This window comes from Archocentrus centrarchus, chromosome 6 (assembly GCF_007364275.1).
Source record: "Archocentrus centrarchus isolate MPI-CPG fArcCen1 chromosome 6, fArcCen1, whole genome shotgun sequence".
NCBI lineage: Eukaryota > Metazoa > Chordata > Actinopteri > Cichliformes > Cichlidae > Archocentrus > Archocentrus centrarchus.
In genome coordinates, this window is record NC_044351.1 from 10,625,303 (window position 1) to 10,646,675 (window position 21,373).

Consider the following 21,373-nt stretch of genomic DNA (forward strand, 5'->3'; position numbering starts at 1 on the left):
CGGTATAAGTATAGACAAGCTGTGCCAGTAACGGCAGTTCAGGAACGTGGATCTAAGGAGACATGCAACCAAGGTATCCCTGCAAAACGAATGAAAAGAGGGGTGACAGCATCATAGAAGTCACCCCCCCCCCACCCCCACCCCCCCACCCGCCAAGTAGCCTGCGAATTTAGCAGCATATCTGAAGAATTGTTCAGGGTCAAAAAAGAAATTTTAAAGCCTAATCTTAAAATCAACAGGGCCGGGGCATCTACCTACTAAACGTGAAAAGGGGGCTGATTCCAAAGGAGAGAAGCCTGTTAGTTAAAGGCTATGTCTCACCTTCTCTAGCACTCTGAGAGTGAAGTGTGCTATTGGGATATTCTAATGTTGTGGTCTTATGATGGAGCTTGGTCATTCAGGCCTTTTTTTTAATTTGAAAAGAGATGGTTTTGTGTTAGATTTTAAATTTTATAGGCAGCCAGTGGATACAATCTATTATGGGAAAATGTATCATGCAAATATGCATGTATTGTCAGACTTGTTTCTAATAGTCTAATTTAACTTTGTTTCTCTAGAATTAGGCAAAAAAAATAAATTAAAAGACAGAGAGAGAGAGAGATGGAGAGATAAATACGGAACCATAGTTCGGTATCTCGGTTCCAGGTAGGATTTATTTTCCTTGTAACACACTTGCCATGGCTGACAAACAACGGGCACTTCTGCTCATGTAAATTTATCTCTACTGTGTTATTTCTGAAGATATGTTTTAGCGTCTTCTTAGGTAAGTAACTGGAAGTTTTGGTTCAGCGTTAGTTAGTCCGGGTATGTATTTGTGAATTCTGACCTTTGAAAAGTGTAATTTAATGTAACTTTAAGCCGGTTAGCCGCTCCAGACAGCGCCACTGAGCTGCAGGCTAATCAGAGACTTCAGTTAGCATAGCAACTTTACTGTCTGCACTATCCTTTGACTAAAAGAGCCAGAAATTATTCCGTTTAATTAGCGCAGCATATATTAAAAGCGAAAAGCAGACAAGCTACATCAAACTACTTGAGCAATTATGCAGAATAAATGAAGATGACGTCAATGAAGGCCATTATAATGCAAAGGCAGAATTTATAACTCTCATAACATCTGATTACGAACCGCAAATGACTACAAATCTAAGGCACTGAACCGAAACAGCACAAAAACTCACATAAAGGGAAAAAACAGTGCCTGTAGAGATGATATTGATAAGACTTTATTACTAGTAGTACTAGTATCAATTATCAGTTTTTGGACAGTGATACATTTTTTGTAATGTTTCCTCTGTACACCGTTACCGTGGATTTTAAATCAATCAAGATGTGGTTGAAGTGCAGACTTTTAGGATTGCATTAACTGTTTGGGAATTGCAGCCATTTTTATACAAAATTCCCCATTTTCAGAGGCTAAAAAGGGAATTGGCCAGTTGCCTGATAAGCAGTTTCAGGGCCAGGTGAGGCCTGTCCCCTCCCTATCTCATGGTGGACTAAGAGGATAACATTTCTGGAGTTCTTTCCATGTGTTGAACTTGTATTTGGTATCTTTACACTGGAAATCTCAGTACATGCTCTGAAGAGGTGTCAATGCAAGTGGAGGAGGCCATCATTTGGCTGAAAAACTAAATAAACTTATCAGAAAGCAAAAACGTTAGTGGCCAAATGAACAATCTGGTATATTCTTTAAAGAATAAATCCACTGACCAGCTCATGGACACCAAAACCCCTGAAAGACCAAAGAATACACGCTAAGTGGATGATTAAAGAGTTATTTTCTCAGTGAAGGAAAACCCTGTCACAACACTGAAACAAGTCTAGAAAACTCTGGAGGAGGTAGGTGTATTGTAATCAATGAAGCAGTAAGATTCTACAATCAAGAGACAACATGATGAATGTAAATACAGAGAGCTTACAGCAAGGTGCAAACGACTGGTTACAATCAAGAGCAAGAAGGTCAGATTAGACTTTGCCAGAGAACATCTAAAAGAGCCCGCACAGGTCTGATAAAAATTCTGTGGCCCAAGGTTAACTTGTGCCTGATAGGAAGAGAAAAATATGGAGAAGAAGAGATCAGCTCATGATCTGACGCATACTACGTTATCTGTAAAACATGGTGGATGCAAAGTTATGCCATGGGCATGTATGGCAGCTGGTGGAACTGGGCCACTAGTGTTAATTGACAATATGACTGCTGAGAGAAGTAACAGGATAAATTCTGAAGTGTACAGGGCTACACTATATCCTATAAAGGACTAGCAGAATCTCTCAAAGGAGGAAATAAAGCATTTGTTGATGTCTATAGGTTCTAGACTTAAGGCAGTAATTAACTGCAAAGGATTTTCATCCAAGTATCAAAAACAGTCCTTATATTTAAAATTGTGTTAATTTTGGGGGACTACATACACTAAAAGAAGCTGCAGTTCCTAAATTGTTAATGCAATGCTTTTGTTTAGCCCCTTGAATTAAATCTGAAAAGTCTTCACTTCAGTCACATCTTGATTGTTAGATGTGAAATCCACTGTTGTGGAGTACAAAATTATACACAGGGTCTCATTTTCCAAATATTTATGAATCTAATAGGTCTGATACTTTATCAGTTCCCATATTGACTTTTTATTTTTTGTGTCTCTAGAGAAAAAAAGCAGGCCTTATTATCTCTTTTGTCTGAACACAATGCTGAGTAGAATAAAGGCTGGCATGTGTGAAATGTTCCACTGCCAAATGTTTGACTTCACTGCTTTGCAATGCGCAGCTATCAGAAAAACATGCAACCACTGATTTAAAAAAAAAAAAAAAAGACCGATAAGCTTGAAGACATTTGACTCAGGTAGCTAAGATAATTTAGAACTGGTTCTCAACTGGAAAATGTTCTCGATTCTTACCTAATGTCCATTGTGTGAAGTCATTTTTACTGATTACTCTACATCTGGTCTGTGGTGGTGTAGCACATATGTATGGTGTCAGTTCTTTTAACAAAGCCAATTTCCGTGTTCAAATTAAAGAATCCTTAAGGACTATGGGATTCCATTTGTTTTATTTCCATGTTGATGAATCTCAGTGTTTTCTTTGTCACACTGCAGACTTGATGTGATGTCAGATAAGCGTCAGCGTGCCAGAGTACAGGGTTGCTGGGCCAAACAACTGCCAAAACTCTCAGGTCCAACTGGTAAGTCAAAGTGTAACATATACTGTGAAATATGAAGCTCTACTTGCATGCTTTCATCAGCTTAAGTCATTCATAGACCTAGATACAAATAAAATTATTTTACTTCTCTGTGACAGAATACATTTATTTGTTCAATGAGTCTGAAAAATCTGGCTGTCATACATGTAGAAAACAGATTCTTATTCTGTTTTTTTTTTTTTTTTTTTTTAAACCGGTGCAGTCCCAAACTACAATCAGTCCACAAGTGCCAATGTGGCCTCTGGCTCTTGGGGATTTGGGTCCCAGAAATCAACTAAGACTTTTGAGTTTCTCCAGCCCACCAAGGTAGACTGTGGACATGAAAAATGAGGCAATGTATGTCTATTGCAGCAAATAAAAATAGCTGTAAGTAAGACACAGCTTTTTTTTTTTCTTCTTTTCTTTACTGCAGCCAATTAGAGCTGTGCCACCAGAGAAGGTCATAGAGTAAGTTACTAATTTCTCTCTTTACTATCCCAGCTTTGTTTAAATCACACAGTTTTTGGGTGTGTTAGCTAATCATCTACTACACATTTGTCTTTTAACACTTTTTTGGTCAGGCATGCAGGTGATTATGAGATCAGCTATGGACCATCAGGGGTTTCCAGGTGTGTAAAGTTTAAAGATAAATCGATTCAAATGGCAAAAAGCAGAATGATAGTCTTTCTAATACCAAACAAGTGTTTTTATTGAACATGGCACAAATCAGTGCCTGAGTTTTAAATCCACTAGGTGGCAGTGATCACATAATCAATACTTCATATGGCTTTTACTGAATATGCTTTTGCTTAATAAATATGGTGCTTTTTACTTTATGGTTTCCAATAGAATGCCTAAGGTGAGCCTTGTTTTTAATAAATAAGAATGTGTCATAACTTGTGCTTATTATATAGCAGGATGTACAATCAGGCATAGTTTTCAAGCATGTACATTATGCCTTTACTGGTATTAGAAAAATCTGATTTACAGAAAGGCATTATTGTCATAGTCTGTATTTTGTCACTGAGGTTCAGTTTTAATTGTAGCTGCTTATGTTGCCAGAATAAGAGAATATTGTAGTAGATAATTGACCAGAAATTATGCTCTTTCCTCTAAATTGTAATCATTTGATTTCACTATTTGATTTGGATGATGGAAATTTTTCCCATCTTACACAAGAGCCCTGTTTATGTATTTCTTTTTTTTGTTTGTTTGTTTTTTTTAGTTTTTTTTTTTACAAAAACATTTTACACCTTTTATAATATGGGGGATTTTATGCCTTAGAGCGATCATTGTAAAAAAAAATCTATGCCCTGACTAAATCCTTAGAAAACCAAGATATCTCATTCTGTAGTCTCCCTCAAAACTACTATATTATCTATGTACAGCACATACTGGATGCCCTCATTTTACGTGTATAGTGATTTAGTCTGTGTGTGTATTTGTCTATCATCTGTCAAGGCTGCGGCTACTGCCTGGATTTCTCCCCCCAGAAGAGGCTGACTGGATGTTCAGTAAGCTGCTTGCAGAGCTTCCCTGGTCCCAAAAGACCAACTATAGACAAGGTAGGCACTAGGAGCTTAAGAATGGGGAATGTGGAAAGGGTGAAATGTTAGTAAGTGGTTGGAAAAAGGATTCCCCGCTGCAGGTGCTTTGTTGTTGGATTCATGTTTGTTTCATGTCAGTGCAATGGTGATCTTTTAAAGCAGTTTGTGGCGCATATAAAATGTATTTGAAAAGTATTTAGACATCTCTGATCTTCAAATATTATTCAATTTGCTATATTAATAGAATACTTTATGGTTACAGTAGTTTGGAGTGATTGCTTAATGCACATGCCATTTTTTTTTTTTCAAATGGCACTTCATTATGTCGTTATTGCAAAGTTCACCAATTACTGGTGCCTCTCTCGTGATCATTTGTGCATGAACTTTATTGTGCAAAACAGTTGGCACTGAGAAAACTCACACTGTACTCTATAAAGAGATAGACTATATACAAGGGAGCGTGCTGAGATGAAGTCAGACTTTACCTCACAGTTGGCCTTTTCTCTCAGCTGGCTCTCGTCCACCTTTTGTGGAATTCTGCAGTAGCTCCATAGCAGACAAACAGCATGAAGACAAGTGGTCATGATTTCCAAACACTCACCACAGAGACAGGGTGTGTAATCATCAGTGTTTGGGTTAAGGAAGAGTGGAGGAGTGGAGTGCCTTGCTTTAAAACACCCTTTAAAAACACTGACTCAGTTTTTCTGACCCTTTGGTCTCATAACTTTAGACTGTATACTTTTGAATGGGTTTGGGTTTTGTTTATCTTTTCCACATGATAAGATCTTTTTATTGGAATAGAAAAGCTTTTGAAAGTAGATAAATGGTTGCACATATTAGCTCAAGAATCCCTGAATTATTCAGCACCATAAAAAGCGATGGCTGATCAAGCAGTTTGTTTTGGTTTCACCGTATTCCCGTACCAGACGGCTGGCCAAAATACACTAAAGGCACAAAATTGTTTCTCGGAAGAGAACTATTGGTTTCTAGATAAAGCGAGGTACACTCAGACCCACTGAGGAGGACACAGAGAAATTAGATTTGGATGTTTACGTGACCCCTGGTAGTAACAAAACAGATGATCATTGTACATGTTTGTTGGACACTGAAAGGAAATCCATTAAAAACTAGTTTTTCAGTTTTCTGCCCTACTTGAATTGCCTTCATCAAATGACTGATGCAATATAGAGATTGATTTGAGCTTTTACTCTATGAAACTGTCCAAAGGCAGAGGTCTGGATTGAGGGTGGACGGGTTGGGTGTTTGATATTCAAAAGACAGTTTTTTTTTTTTTTTTTTTTTTTTTTTTTTCTATCCACCTGTCTGTTCATCCATTTTCTGCAGCTTATCTGGGTCTTGGTTGCAGGGGCATGAGTCCAAGCAGAGATGCATTCCCAAGCCAGCCAAGAGATACAATCTCTCCAGCATGCCCACGGTCTGCCACAGGGCCTTCTCCCGGTGGGACATGCCAGAACACCTAAAGGGGAGCCACCCAGGAGGCATCCTGGTCAGAGGCCCAAACCACCTCAGCTGACTCTTTTTGATGTGGGGGAGCAGCAGCAGCTCTAGTCTGAGACTCTCCCGAAGGGCCGAGCTCCTCACCCTATCTCTAAGAATGAGCACAACCACCCTTCGGCGCAAGCTTATTTCCCCACTTGTGTCCGCAATTTCATTCTTTGGGTAGCTCTGGGTAGTTCTTTCAGCCACCACCCAGAGCTCCTGACCATAGGTGAGGGTAGGAATGTAGATTGACCGGTAAATTGACAGCTTCACTTTCATGCTCAGCTCTCTCTTCACCACAACACACTGGTACAGAGTCTGCATCTCTACAGACAAAGCTCTGGCAACGGTTGTAAAGGGACCAGATAGCTCGCAACAGCAAGCCCAATACACTGTACTCCTGAAGCTCACTCCAGCATGATCTCCCTGAACTTGGAAAATACTCTCCAGTCCCTCACCTTGAAGAGTGGATCCACCACCCCAATCTGCCAATCCAGTGTTGTAGAGGCATGTCAGCCATGACAGCCCCTCAACATCCAGAGCTGTGAGAAACTGGGGGTGGATCTCAAACACCCCAGGAGCCCTGCCAGTAAGGAGTTGATTAACTACCTCACTGACCTCACCCCCAGTGATGGGTGAATCATCCCCTCATCCCTAGACTCTGCTTCCTCTACAGAAGGGGTGTCAATGGAATTGATGACATCCTCAAAGTATTCCTTAGACTGCTTGACTATGTCCTCAGCTGAGGTCTGCAGACTCCTGTCCCCACTATCTACAGTGTGGACAGTCATCTCACAATTTGCCTTGTCTTGCTCTGTGGCCTTACCAAATTCTTCCTACACCCTTGGCTATTGCCAGACCCACTCTCTGGTTGTCAACTGCCTCTGGAGTCCCACAGGGTAACTATGCTCAGTAGGAATCTTGCTTGATGGTTCCCTTTACTTTCAGTGATCACCAGCTGGTTCTGGGATTATTGCCACAACAAGCACCAAGGTGGTTGGTGGTGCTCTGCACAACCACCTCAGCAATGGAGGTGTGGAACATGTTCCATTCAGACTCAGTGTCCCAGTCTTCCCTTAGAATGATGTTGAAGCTCTGCCAGAGGAGGGAGTTGAAGATCACATGGGCCAGAGCCTCTGCCAGATATTCCCAGCACACCCTGTCTATCTGTTTGGGGGCGTCAGGACTGTCTAGCATTCTTCCCCGTCACCTGATCTGACTCACCACCAGTTGATGACAGCTCTGCTCCCCTCTTCACAGGGAGTGCCCAGAACATACAGCCGCATATCTGCCAAAACAATTACAAAATCAATCGTCGACCTTTGGCCTAGGGCAGGGATCGGCAACCTGTAATCCGGAAAGAGCCATTTGAACCCGGTTTCCACGGAAAACAAAACAGTGAGGGCCACAAATACTAGCGGAAGCCGCGAGTGACGCATATATTGAGAAACGAAAATAAATAAATAGATAAATAAAATGATTTTATTTTAATATTTCAAGATCACAATAATGTTCCAATTTAAAACTACAACAAAAACCGAACTGACAAAAATAAAATGCACTTTAATTGGATAATTATCATTTACTTCCGCGAGCCGCACAGAGCCACAGATTAAGCCTGAATGAGCCGCGGGTTGCCAACCCCTGGCCTAGGGTGTCCTGGTGCCACATTCACTTATGGACAGCCTTATGTTCGAACATCGTGCTAGTTATGGACAAACTGTGGATAGCACAGAAGTCCAACAACAAACTGCCATTTGGTTTCTGGTCGGGCAGGCCATTCCTCCCAATCACACACTTCCAGGTCACATGGATAAATGGAAGAAAATGGATGGAACTGTCCAGCGGATGGATGGAGGGACGGAGGGAGGGAGGACTAAGACTGGGTATCAAATGTCAGTACTTTTTAAATATCAGTAGTAATGTGTACCCACTGTTGAAAGGCAAAAATTGGCTTTTGTCACTTGCCTAATTTCCTGATCTAAATGAGAAGGTGTGTCTGGATGTGTGTATTTTGGTTCAGGTGAAGCATACGAGGAACCCAGGCTGACCTGCTGGTACGGAGAGCTCCCATATACGTATGCTCGCTCCACAATGGCTGCAAACACACAGGTTTGATAACTGCAACAAGAACTCAAGGGAACATTGTTTCACACTGGATCTTTGGCAAATTTATGTTAAAATCATGTTTCCAAAAAGTTGGGACAGCGCATAAAATATGGATAAAAACAGAAAGCTGTGATATGCAGTTTAATTAATTGGAGGGAGAATATGAATTGATCTAAACTGGGTGACATATTTGCTTGTGCTGTCTCATCTCAATATTGTGTCCTTCATTTTCCATATTCATGAATCCACTTTTTCTTCCATTTATTATCCATTCATTTGCTGAACTCGCTGTATTTTTCTTGCTTTTTCCTCAAAGTGGCATCCATTGCTGGTAACCCTTCACAAGGCAGTGGAGCATGCAACCGGATGCAGCTTCAACTCCCTGCTGTGTAACTTGTATCGGGATGGCCATGACAGCATCGGGTGGCACAGTGACGATGAAGCCTCGTTGGGTGCCAAGCCAACCATTGCTTCTCTCAGTCTGGGTGACACCAGAGTGTTCAGCCTCCGCAAGCAGCCTCCACCGGTGAGATGATGGAAGAGCATGAAAGTTAGCTCACCTGGTTCTATTCTTAACAATATACAGCTTAGTTAACATGTTTTTTATGCTTTTCTCACTTTGTCCATAAATCCAGTTTCATTAAAGTGGTCTTATAAAGTATTTTATTTTATTTGGCCCTCTGAAAACACTTCTGACCTTTTTTAATCTTTTTTTTATCTTTTTGAGTTAGATTGGACGTTTGACTTAGCTTAGAGGCAAGGGGGTCCCCCTGGCTAGCAGACGACTGCTTACTAGTGCTGCTAGCCATGCCTGCTTGCTAATTGTGGTCATAGAAAACGGTTCAGATAGCAAACCGGTGAAATTCTCAGGCTGGCACGTTAATACCTCAGTCTGGGGCAGCGCCAGGCGATCAGCCTGATCACCCCCTGATGGAAAGAGGAGGGTGACATTAATGTTGTGCAGAAAATCAGCCAAACTAAGTTAGTTATAAATAGACACTGAAGGAATGCTTTGGGCACTTGTTCTGTTTAGTCTCGGCAATATATTTAGCAGCATGTGTTTAATAGTTGTCTGTTATTACAAGTGTTTAAAATATACACTTCTTAGGAGGCATGCTTCAGTAGCAGTGATGTAGAGGTGATCTGGTAGCAGAGCTGGCTTAACTTAGTCTGGGTTTTTGTTTGCAGCTCTTTGTCCAGCATTTTCTTTATTTATTTTTTGTGTGTAATTTGACAGCATATGGCATTAGGTGGTTGCATATATGTTGAGGATTACCCATTGGGCTGTACTGTGTGTTTATCCTTTAGGAGGAGAAGGGTGACTACACTTACGTGGAGCGGATTCGGATTCCTCTGAGTCATGGCACACTTCTGCTAATGGAAGAAGCCACACAGGATGACTGGCAGGTAGGCTCCACTAGGCAGCTAATAATCTTAAACCTTGATTATACTCTCCAAGTCTGCTAGGGTCCGCTATGTCTGAGTGGCATAAATTTCATCATCAGATGGTAAGGGTCCAGGGTCTGTGCAGATGTGCTTGTGTGTCTGCCTTTTTTTTTTTTGTTGTTGTTTGGTTTTTTTTGTGACTGCACGGACTCATCTGTAGAGAATTTACATTACAACGTACCAACTATGCATGGACCCCTGGCGGTGGACTTCAAATAAGTATAACAGGAATTACTACTCGGCTGCCGGGTCTCCAGCTGTCCATGTTCACAACAGAGTATAATCAAGGCTATTCAAATAAAGTCCAGGTGCAGGATAGATTCAGAAAGAAATCTGAAGGATTTAATTACCTATTTACATATTATGAGTTAGTTGCTGTATTCATTAATAAGCACACAGTGCAGAAATATGGAAATCTAAAAATTGCATATTATTCAAGATTCATTAACCTACCTGTTATATTGGATCCATTTAAACTGCTCTATAACAGTAATTTTATCCAACATTATGCCATAGTTACTGCTAAAATGAACAACATACCTGTGAATAACAAAACATAATGCTGACAACTTAAAACAAACAGTTCTCCAATGAAACACTGGACTTTTGCAGTATGCTCTGAAGTCATGATTCTGACTCAACATGTGAGCATAAAGATCTGTGTTGAAGGCAGTCAGGTTCCTCCCCTAGCCAACAGGCAACCACGATAGATGGAGTGGCCTGGAGAGAAGAGCAGGCCTTCAACGTAATGAGCCTTTTTTTTTTTTTTTAAATGCAATCAGAAACAGCAACTGGGTTTATATGAGTGCAAGGTCTTTGTGTATGTAATAGAGTGTCAGTGTGTAGCTGGTTTCTGTTGAAAATAATTGGGTCACACCCAGCAGTGAGAATGTGTTATATTACAGATGCTTGAATTTCATTATGGCTGAATTTGTGCTGTTGGAAGAACTGATAAAATAGGCCATGGTGTTAAGTTTTACCTTTTTAACAGAGAGAAAAAGTCATTAATTGTACACAATAGATGGATATGAAGTAGATCACAATATGAACAACAATACAAATGTATGTTCATCAGTAGAAAGAAAATATATATAAAAAAGCTAAATACATAAACATATACTGCTGACTATTTAAGTGAATTTCAGTAGCAGCACCTGGCTCTTAATTCCTATGGAAGCAGTAAGGGTGCGGTAGTTTTTCATGTGATGTCATGTGAAAATTTTCCTTTTCACATGACTGTATATATAACTCTCTGTTATACAAACCAACTTAAATTAGTCTTATCCATCCCTCGACAGTGGAGGACTTAAATGATCAAAACAAGAGACTCAACGTCACCTTACAAAGTAAAAGTAAAATAAAGTAGAACAACAAATAGATGCAAGAAAATAAAAATCAGTGTGCCACAAATGGAGCCTTGTGACACTCCATATAGTGTTGTGTATATTCTTCATGTTTGACCACTAAAATATATATAAGTAATATACACATACATACATAATCAACTCTCCACTACACAATGTTCACTTACCCAAAACTATGTCAAGTGAAAGAGTGAGAGATACAAACAGGATGGGATGCAGAGATGAAAGAGGTTTGAGCTTAAAGAAAGAAAGGAGAAGGTCACAGGTGTTTTATGACGACACCCTCCTGAGTATCTTAACAAAGGTTTCATTACTCCTTTCAAGTAAAGATCACTTCAGCCATTAATTCCCTCGCTGTTATTGCAGCCTAACAAAACCATCTGGTTCAGGCAGCAACGTTTGGGAGTGAACGCTAAATATTTAACTAAACCTGTCAGTCCTGCTAAAGCACTTCATTTGTGTGAAAATGAGGGGTAAATCTTTCTTTTCCCAGCTCTTTCTTTTCACACTGTTGTGTATTAGCAAACCTTGCAAATCCTTCTCAGATGTGGGTGGGTGGGTGAGTGAGGCAACAAGCTGCATTCAATGTATTAGCGCAATCATTCTCTTATGCAAAAGGTGAGGTGGTCACATGTGAGAACTCAATTAAGAGGAAAACTTTGTGTCTGTGATATTGAGTTAAACAGTTTAGTGCTGCTTAACACACATGAATAAACCTGACTTTTACCAGATGCTGCCAATTCACAGAAACTCAGTAGAACTATACTTGGCCAAAACTGTTAAGCACTAACTTATTACTTCATTAAAAATGGCATGTAAGTATAAAATATATTGCTTATCACTCTGTCTGTTCCCAACAGCATCAAGTGGCTAAAGAGTACCATGACAGGGGCCCACGCATCAACTTGACCTTCAGAACTATCTACCCAGAGCCAGAGGGCCATAGGCCTGGTACCAAGATGCAATTCACAGCCAAATAACCATAAATCTCCATCAGTCAGGTACTCAGGCCTGAAGAAGCTCTGATTCTTCATTTCAAACATATGGTGTTAGATTTGAGGTGGTGTGAACAAGATTTGAGCTAATCAGTGAAGGTCAGATTTAGCGCAAAAAAAAAAAAACGAGGGGGGGTCAAAATGGACATCATTATCCTTCACATTGAGCTTAGTAGTATTTTCAACTGTTTGGAGCAGGACTAGCAAACAGATCAGTGAGTCACAAATAATATGACTTCAAATAAAAGAGAGGGATTAGCTGCTCTGCCTCAATTTATGGACTGCATAAGTGATCATTAATACCAGCATTGTGAGCAGTCGTGATTGTCAGATATTAGTATTATATCAGAGGAGCCAGGCAGAGGAAGAGGTTATATTTTGGGGTGGTATATCATAAGCTGCAATTGTTTTGTTTTGGGTTGTTTTGTTTTTTTAATTTTATGATAATTGTTTAGAATTGAATAATTAAAAAAAAAGTCTTCAGGTCATCTCTTAGCACCTTAAATTCTCATTTGGGCTGTAAAAAAAAAAAATTTAATTTGCCGTACTATCAGCTGTTATCTGCATTTCCTGTTACCAACAGGTGTCCTTTGGTTTTGGTGCCTTCATGCACCAGCCATGGCAGTACTGGCTTTGAAGAGAAAATGATCCCGTTTTGGATACCTACCTACAAAATCAGGCAGGAGGTGGTGACATAAGTTTGCATCCCAGTATGACCTTTGTGATTTACTGATTTGTTTTGTTTTTCACTCATTTCACTCAATTTTTCAATGTAGGCACTACAAAGTACTTGTTTAGGTTTAGGAAAAGATTGCAGTTTTTGGTTCAAAATCTTTACAACAGGAACCCTGCATGGTGCAGGTTGGGAGTGACCTACTCCTCTAACTTATCCTGTTACCCAATGCATCAAATTTTACCACCAGATTAACTGAGCCACACACACACAGTTCATGAACTGTAGCCCTGGGAATGAGAACAAGCTCTATCAACATCCATCTTTTTATTCTGAATATTGCCTTGGTGAGTTGGGTGGATTTATTTGATTTTGACTTTCATTTGAACAACATGTTTTTAGGCTGAGCATTAGCCTGGGGACAAAATGTGCACATATGTCAATGGAAAGTTAGTCTTAATGAAAGGGAGTGAAATGGCCATAATTTGAGTACTCCCTTAAACAGAGTGTTCATTTTGAATTGTGGTTGAAACATGTTTAAGTTAAGAAAACACTACAATATCAGATTCTGCAGCAGTTATCAAATTTATTTTTAAATTAATGTACATTTAGTAATTAAATCACTGGGGATACTGGAAATCTGAATTATTCATTTATTCCTTGTATGTTGTAGTTCAGCCTGTTTGAGAAAGCAAGTTTGATTAAAAACTCTTTGTTTACATGGAGATGAAGGAAACTGGGTTTCCCCATTCCAGGTGACTTTAACTCTCGAGAAGGTCCTGGGGTAACAGATTTGTGAAACTAACCTGCTAGCTGGCAGGTTTTCTTGGACATACTCTCTTGACTGCTCCTATATTTATGTTCAAATATGTTTTTGTGTTTAGACACAAAAAAATTATCAGCTGAAATTTTCACAAAACATTAACCTGAATTAATGATCAATCTGTCAGTGGTGTAAGGATAGAGACGGCGTACTCAGACACTCTCCTTCTTTATACGACTGGCTCTATGCTGGCATTAAGGCAGCTGACAGGTTGTCAGCCAGTTCTTCTACACTGAAAGATTTACCCTACATCACTGTAGCAATCCTACATCTGTAGGAAGCTTTAGACACATAAGACAGTGATCAGTCATTTTGTCATATTCTGATAAACAGAGTTTGCAGTTAGATTCAGTTTGTTAAACCTGCTTTCTGGAGCAGGCCCCAGTTCAAACATGTATGCTATTTATTGGCGGTGCTGATATCAGAACCTGCTCCTGCTTTTGAACGAACATCACCTTCAAGACCTGTAATTTTCATGACTTTCTTTGGTAAATAAATACACTGAGAGGACCTTTTTCTGCCTGTCATGTTCTTTCCTGGTTAATTAATATCCACTAGGTCTCTGGCAGCCTGGTTAGGATGAGGTTCAGATCTACTCTTCTTTGTCTTTGTCATCATCTTTGTCTTCTTCCTTGTCATCTTCCTCCTGCTCTCCCTTTTCCTCCTCTGTGAACCTTCTTTGTGATTTTCCTGTTTTTCTCTTGCCTAGCAGCTCCATATTCAACATCTTTTGCCCAGTATATCCACTGTTCCTCATCTGCACATGTTCAAACCTACTAACAGAAGAATTGTAAGGCTGAAAATGCATGTACTTTGCAGTATCATAAAACCAGTATGATGAAATGTGGATTATATCTAATATAAATATATATATATATTTTTTTTTCTTTTACACATGCATCTAACATTTCTGTATTCATTTTTCAGACATATGATGTTCCATTGATGCTGAATTTTTTTGTATGCAGTGCAAGCATTTGAAGTTAAAAAAGATGACAAATTTAAAAACATTATGAAGGTCATACAAATGAGTCATCAAGCTAATGATTCTACTCTGTGTGGTTACAGCTCTTACTGAGGTTGTACACTTAAGCCAACTCAGGATCAAGGAGGCACATCTTGTGATTTTTATTAGGAAATCAAACTACTGTAATATAAACACAGGGCTGATAGAGTCAGCATAGTAGCATTTTACTATTAACCTTTTTTAATGTAAAATGAATACTATCTAGGAAATTGCATGTGTTAAAGCGGGGATACAGAAGACTTTAACCATCCACATTTACACCCAGTTCTCTTTTATTTCTATGTTTTGTCCTAGGTTACCTTTGCTGATACATTACATTTAGTTTTGACAGTGTTGTGGAATGAGAAGGCCTAAACACAGGACACAGAGGCGGGTTGAAAATAAACTGGTAATAGACAACAGTTAGCCATTACTGGCCAATGCAAAATTAATTTCAACTTTATTTATATAGCAACAAATCACAACAAACAGTCACCTCAAGACGTTTTATATAGTATGATAAAGACCCTACAATAATTACAGAGAAAACCCAACAGTCAAAACAAGCAAGCACTTGGTAACAGTGGCAAGGAAAAACTCCCTTTTAACAGGAATAAACCTCTGGCAGAACCAGGCTCAGGGAGATTCAGTCATCTGCCTCGACCGGCTGGAGCTGAAAGGAGAGAGACAGGACAAAAGACACACTGTGGAAGAGAGCCAGAGATTAATAACTAGTGATTAAATGCAGAGTGCGGTTTAAACATAGTAAAAAGAGATGAATGAAAAGAAGCACTCAGCACATCGTGGGAACTCCCCAGCAGCCTAGGCCTATTGCAGCATAACTAAGGGAGCGTTCAGGGTCACCTAATCCAGCCCTAACTAGAAGCTGTGTGGACACTGTAGAGGACTGCAAATACCTGGGAGTGCACATTGACAACAAACTGGACTGGGCTAAGAACACTGATGCTCTATACAGGAAGGGCCGAAGTTGTCTCTTCTTTTTGAGATGCCTGAGGTCCTTCAACATCTGCTGGACTATGCTCAGGATCTTCTATGAGTCTGTTGTGGTGAGTGCCATCCTCTATGCTGTTGCATGCAGCAGGCTGAAGGCAGCAGACGCCAACAGACTTGTGGGCGTCTGCTGCCTTGATGTTGTGGGAGTGCAGCTGGACTCACTGATGGCAGTGTCAGAGAGGAGGATGCTGTCTAAACTGCAGGCCATTATGCACAATGGCTCCCACCCATTCTACAACTCAGTGATGAGACACAGGAGCACATTCAGTGTAAGACTCATTCCAGCAAAATGCACCATAGAGCGCCACAGGAGGTCATCCCTACCTGTGGCCATCAAACTCTATAACTCCTCCCTTAATAGGTGATAATATGGTTCACCAGTGTAATCTATTATGTCTACATATATATATACAGTATGTTCCACATTTATATTTATTATTACAACCACTGTCTTAACTGTAGTCATAAGAATTTACATGTATATACTCAAATTTATCTTTTTGGTTTTCATATTTTTAGTGTGTTTTTAGTTTAACAGTTGCTGTTATAACAACAGAAATTTCCCTCTGGGATCAATAAAGTATTCTGATTCTGAAGTCTTAAAGAGAAGCTCGGGGCCTGATTATTCAGGACTTTGTATGTGAGAAGAAGAATTTTAAATTCGATTTTGGGTTTAACAGGGAGCCTATGAAGAGAAGTCAGTATGGGAGAAATATGCTCTCTCTTTCTAGCCCCTGTCAGTACTCTAGCTGCAGCATTTTGAATCAGCTGAAGGCTTTTCAGGAAGCTTTTAAGGCAGCCTGATAGTAATGAATTACAATAGTCCAGCCTAGAAGTAATAAATGCATGACTTAGCTTTTCAGCATCACGCTGAGACAGGATGTTTCTAATATTGCACAAATGCAAGAAAGCAGTCCTACATATTTGTTTAATATGTGCATTGAAGGACATATCCTGGTCAAAAATGACTCCAGGTTTCCTCATAGTTTTACTGGAGCCTAAAAAGTCTACACAAAGCGTGAATCCACAACTGTAGCACAAGAGGGATAAGGAACAAGGGGTTGTCCGAGTAGAGCAGACAGAATACATCTCAGAATACAAAGGGAAAGATACAGTTTGTACATCTTCATTTCCTAACTTCACATCTTAGTACGTCGCACCAGATAGCAGTGGAGTTGAAGGAGACTTCTGTGCACCCTAGATTATAGCTACTCTGGCAATCCTCTTCTTCCTTCTGTACTCCAGATGCATTATAGGAATTGAGACAATCTTCAGTATAGCACACTAAGATTGATTTCTGGGTCTTCTTCATACATAGAGTTGTGATTATGCAATGAGACACTGGTGGGAACAGGGCACAGGTGGAAACAAAGGAGGGAACTCATGACAGGAGAAGACACGACGCAGGTGGGAAGACAAAGGCAGGAAGTTAAAATACTGGCAACACATGAGGAGCTATTTCCAAAGTAGAACAAGAAGTGAAAATTAGACAAAGGTACTAATACACAAGCAAGACAGAGGAACACTAGAAAAATTAGAAACACTGAACATCCATAGAATCAAAACAGCAACCAAGGCTCAATGAACAGTAACAGGAACTCATGATAACAACAGTCATGCTTGAAGGATCAAAATTTGATAGGCTGACTCAAAGCAAAATCCCAAGCTGTAATAAGTTTGTTATGTAAATATTCTGACATCTGAGTGCACTGTTTGCAAAATACAGAAAAAGGGTGCTCCAAGCCTGAGAAATTATGTAAGCAGTGTTTTCATTACTTCCAAAAAATGTGATGAATTCATTTAATGGAATGTTCTTAATCAGTTTATAGTGTGGCTGTATCAAGATCATGTGTCACAGTGTACAGACAGTTTTAGGGCAATTTTTGGTTTGTTGCTATGTTCTTTGGCACTTAAGCTCAAACTCAATACATAGGATTCATAAAGAACTCAGGTTAAACTGCAGACTTGTGTTTCTGAATGTCTCTGCAGTAATAGTCATTTATGTCAATAGTCCCCATTTTTTAATGTCTAAGCTTAAAAATAAACATACAACCAGGGACACATTTGATCAGTTGTAGTTGAACCTGTGTCTCTGGGTGATTCCTGGTGATATGTTATATGTGTGTAAATTTAGACATTAGGTCACTGGTTATGTAACCTCAACCTATTGGTGCAAGTCCAGTCATACCAACTACTCTCTGTATAGTGTATTAATAGCTGCATGTGTGGTATGGATTGCTCAAATCTAAAAGTTCAAGGTAGCAAATGGACCCCTTGGTAAATACATAGTAGTATTTAACAGCTGTGAGGAAAGAGGAAGCCTTTTAAGATATTGAAGCTTCATGTAGCAGTTTTAAAGTGCTATCTCTGAGAGAACTCTAACAGCCAAGATAGGTAGAAAGAAAAGATCCAAGAAAGGTATATAAAATAAAATGCATTAAAAGACTGAAAATAAGCCCATGATTATGTAATCAACTTACTACATACAAAGTAGGGTATCAGTCTGTACTACTCAGGAGAACTGGTTCTGTTGTAGATGACTGACATTTTCTCTTTAAGTACTAGTTTGTGTGCAGGTACATTTTGATGTTCTTTTTGTATCAAAATAAGTGCACAGTGAGTGCATTCACTCATCAGTGACTTCATTAGTTACACCTGTACACACACTAGGTAATCAGAGAAAGAGACAGCTGGAGAGCACGAGGCACAGGTGAACAAAATAACACTAATGACACGAGGAAGCAAAACTAAATCCAAAACACAGGGAACAAGGGGCTGTCAAAATAAAAAAGGAAGTGACCAACAGAGACACAAATGCAGACTTAACACACGAGGAGGCAAGCATACTGAGGGAAAACAGCCCTTATACGTAAGTAAGGTACACTAAAGGAAAACACAAGGAGAACTAAACTCTAAAGCTAACGGGAACAAGATAAAATGAAAACCTAAGCACAACACACAGGAAACAACAGGAAGTGAAGCTAAACACAGCACGAGATAAAGGGGCAAGACATGGGGAAGACAAGAACAAAAGGGAAACCCGAATGAAGTATAATAACTATAACCAAAGCAGAATACAAAATCACAAACCGAGAATCTAAACTATAAGGAAAAAACTAAGAAACACAACCAGAGAAATAACAAAAAACAGAAGGGACACAAAACACTGGGCCCAGGACCATGAGAGTCAGATGGGATGATCTAAGTATTTTTACTGATTTACTTGGATTTTCTCACACAACTATCTCTTCTCTCTCAAAAAAGAGAAAATATCCAATGAGCAGCAGTTTTCTGGGTAAAAATTCCTTGTTGATATCAGAGGATAATGTCTGCTTTGAGTTGATAGGAAGATAGCATTAACTCAAAAAAAAAAAAAAAAAAACAAGGTATGAAGAAGAGCAAATCTGAACACACAACACATCAAACCTTTAAGCAGATGAGCTACAAAAGCAGCCATCCACCCCAGGTACCAAACCTACCAGTTAAGAACAGGAAACTGAAGGAATCATTCTCATGGGCTCACCAAAATTGGAAAAACACTTCCTGGTCTGATGTGTCTTGATTTCTGTTGCAACATTTGAATGGTAGGGTCAGAATTTGGCATTTGGCAAACAACGTGAAAACTTGGACCCAACCTGCCTTGTATCAGTGGTTCCAGCTGCCTTGTATCAGCTGGTGCTGGAACCACAATGCTGAACCACAATTAAACAATGCTCAGTTGGTACTAAGACACCCATAGTGTGTGAAGAATATATCCCCCACACACTATGAGTGTCTTAGTACCAACTGAGCATTGTAAGATGGGGCCTGATTATTCAAGACCTTGTAAGTGAGACGAAGAATTTTAATTTTAATTCTGGATTTAACAGGGAGCCAATAAAGAGAAGCCAACATGGGAGAAATATGCTCTCTCTTTCTAGCCCCTGTCAGTACTCTAGCATTTTGGATCAGTTGAAGGCTTTTCAGGGAGCTTTTAGGACAGCCTGATAATAATGAATTACAATAGTCCAACCTAGAAGCAATAAATGCGCAAATTAGCTTTTCAGCATCACTCTGAGACAAGATGTTTCTGATTTTAGAGATATTGTGCAAATGCAAGAAAGCAGTCCTACATGTTTGCTTAATATGTGCATTGAAGGACATATGCTGGTCAAAAATGAGTCCAGGATTCCTCACAGTGTTACTGGAAGCCATGATAATGCCATCCAGAGTATCTGGTTAGATACTGTTTTTAAGGTATCTAACTTCAGTTTTATCTGAATTTAAGCAGGAAATTAGAGCTCATCCAGGCCTTTAAGTCTTTAAGACATTTCTGCAGTTTACCTGGTGTTAATTGGTGTGTGTCATTTGGCTTCATTGATAGATAAAGGTGGGTATCATCTGCATAACAATAAAAATGTATTATATGCCTTCTAATAATACTGCCTAAGGGAAGCATGTATAGTGTAAATAGAACTGGTCCAAGCACGGAACCCTGGAAATCCATAGTCAACCTTAGTCCATGAAAAAGACTCCCCATTTACATGAACAAATTAGTCTATTTGATAAATATGATTCATACCACTGCAGCTCAGTACCTTTAATACCTACTGCATGCTCTGATCTCTGTAATAAAATATTATGGTCAGCAGTTTCAAATGCTGCACTGAGGTCTAACAGATCAAGCACAAAGATGACTTCACTGTCAGAGGCCATGAGAAGATTATTTGTAACATTCACTAATGCTGTTTCTGTACTGTGATGAATTCTGAAACCTGACTGAAACTGTTCAAATTAACCATTCCTCTGTAGATGAGGATTGGATGAAGGTTGGAGATTGGCCTATAATTAGCTAAGACAGTTGGGTCAAGTGATGCTTTTTAAGTAATGGTTTAATTACTGCCACCTTAAAAGCCTGTGGTACATAGACAACTAATAAAGATAGACTGATCATATTTAAGATTGAAGAATTAATTAATGGTAGGACTTCTCTGAGCAGTCTAGTAGGAATGGGGTCTAATAGACATTTTGATGGCTTGGAGGATGTAACTATTCAGCTTAGTGTCTAAAAGAATATCAATAGTAATGAAAGTAGCTGAACGTAAAGATACAGTACCAGTCAAAAGTTTGGAAACACTTACTGAGTATGAATCAGTTTTTTCTGTAATGGTTCAAATTTTATTTGTGAAGGAATTCATGAAGTCATTACTAGTTAAGTTTAAATGAATACTCGGCTCAATAGAGCTCTGATTCTTTGTCAGCCTGACTACAGTGCTGAATAGAAAACTGGGGTTGTTCTTATTTACTTCAATTAAAGATGAATAGTAAGATGTCCTAGCTTTACAGAGGGCTTTTTTCATAAAGCAACAAACTCTTTTCTAAGCTAAATGAAGGATACTAAATTAGTGAGATGCCATTTCCTCTTCAGCTTACATGTTATCTGCTTTAAGCTGTGCATTTATGAGTTATACCATGGAGTCAGGCACTTGTGATTTGAGGCTTTCTTTTTCAGAGGAGCCACATTGTCCAGAGTTGTACGCAGTGAAGATGAGATAATTGTCTCTGTGGGAGTAGAGTTTAGGTAACTGCTCTGCCCTGTGCTGGCACATGGCATTGAAGAGCATAATAATGAAGGGATTATATCCTTAAACTTCATCACAGCGCTTTCAGAAAGACTTCAACTGTAATGAAATTTATTCCCCACTGCTGTGTAATCAATTAATGTAAATGTTATTAAGAAATGATCAGACA

The 21,373-nt window shown here is 39.3% G+C and overlaps 1 protein-coding gene across 3 annotated transcripts; it reads left to right on the forward strand.

The window, feature by feature from the left end:
* The first annotated feature begins 650 nt into the window (after positions 1-650).
* alkbh3 (alkB homolog 3, alpha-ketoglutarate dependent dioxygenase) lies at positions 651-14,125 on the forward strand. Of its 3 annotated transcripts, XM_030732321.1 has the most exons (11): positions 651-763; positions 3,084-3,169; positions 3,390-3,493; positions 3,600-3,634; positions 3,748-3,795; positions 4,628-4,731; positions 8,237-8,325; positions 8,639-8,848; positions 9,631-9,729; positions 11,993-12,133; positions 12,711-14,125. In XM_030732321.1, the coding sequence occupies exons 2-10, from the start codon at positions 3,094-3,096 to the stop codon at positions 12,110-12,112; spliced, it is 885 nt and encodes a 294-aa protein (XP_030588181.1). In that variant the 5' UTR covers positions 651-763; positions 3,084-3,093; the 3' UTR covers positions 12,113-12,133; positions 12,711-14,125. The 3 variants fall into 3 exon arrangements, with proteins under 3 accessions (XP_030588181.1, XP_030588183.1, XP_030588182.1); XM_030732323.1 differs by lacking the exon at positions 3,748-3,795; XM_030732322.1 differs by lacking the exon at positions 12,711-14,125 and having other exon boundaries at positions 11,993-12,263.
* Positions 14,126-21,373: the final 7,248 nt, after the last annotated feature.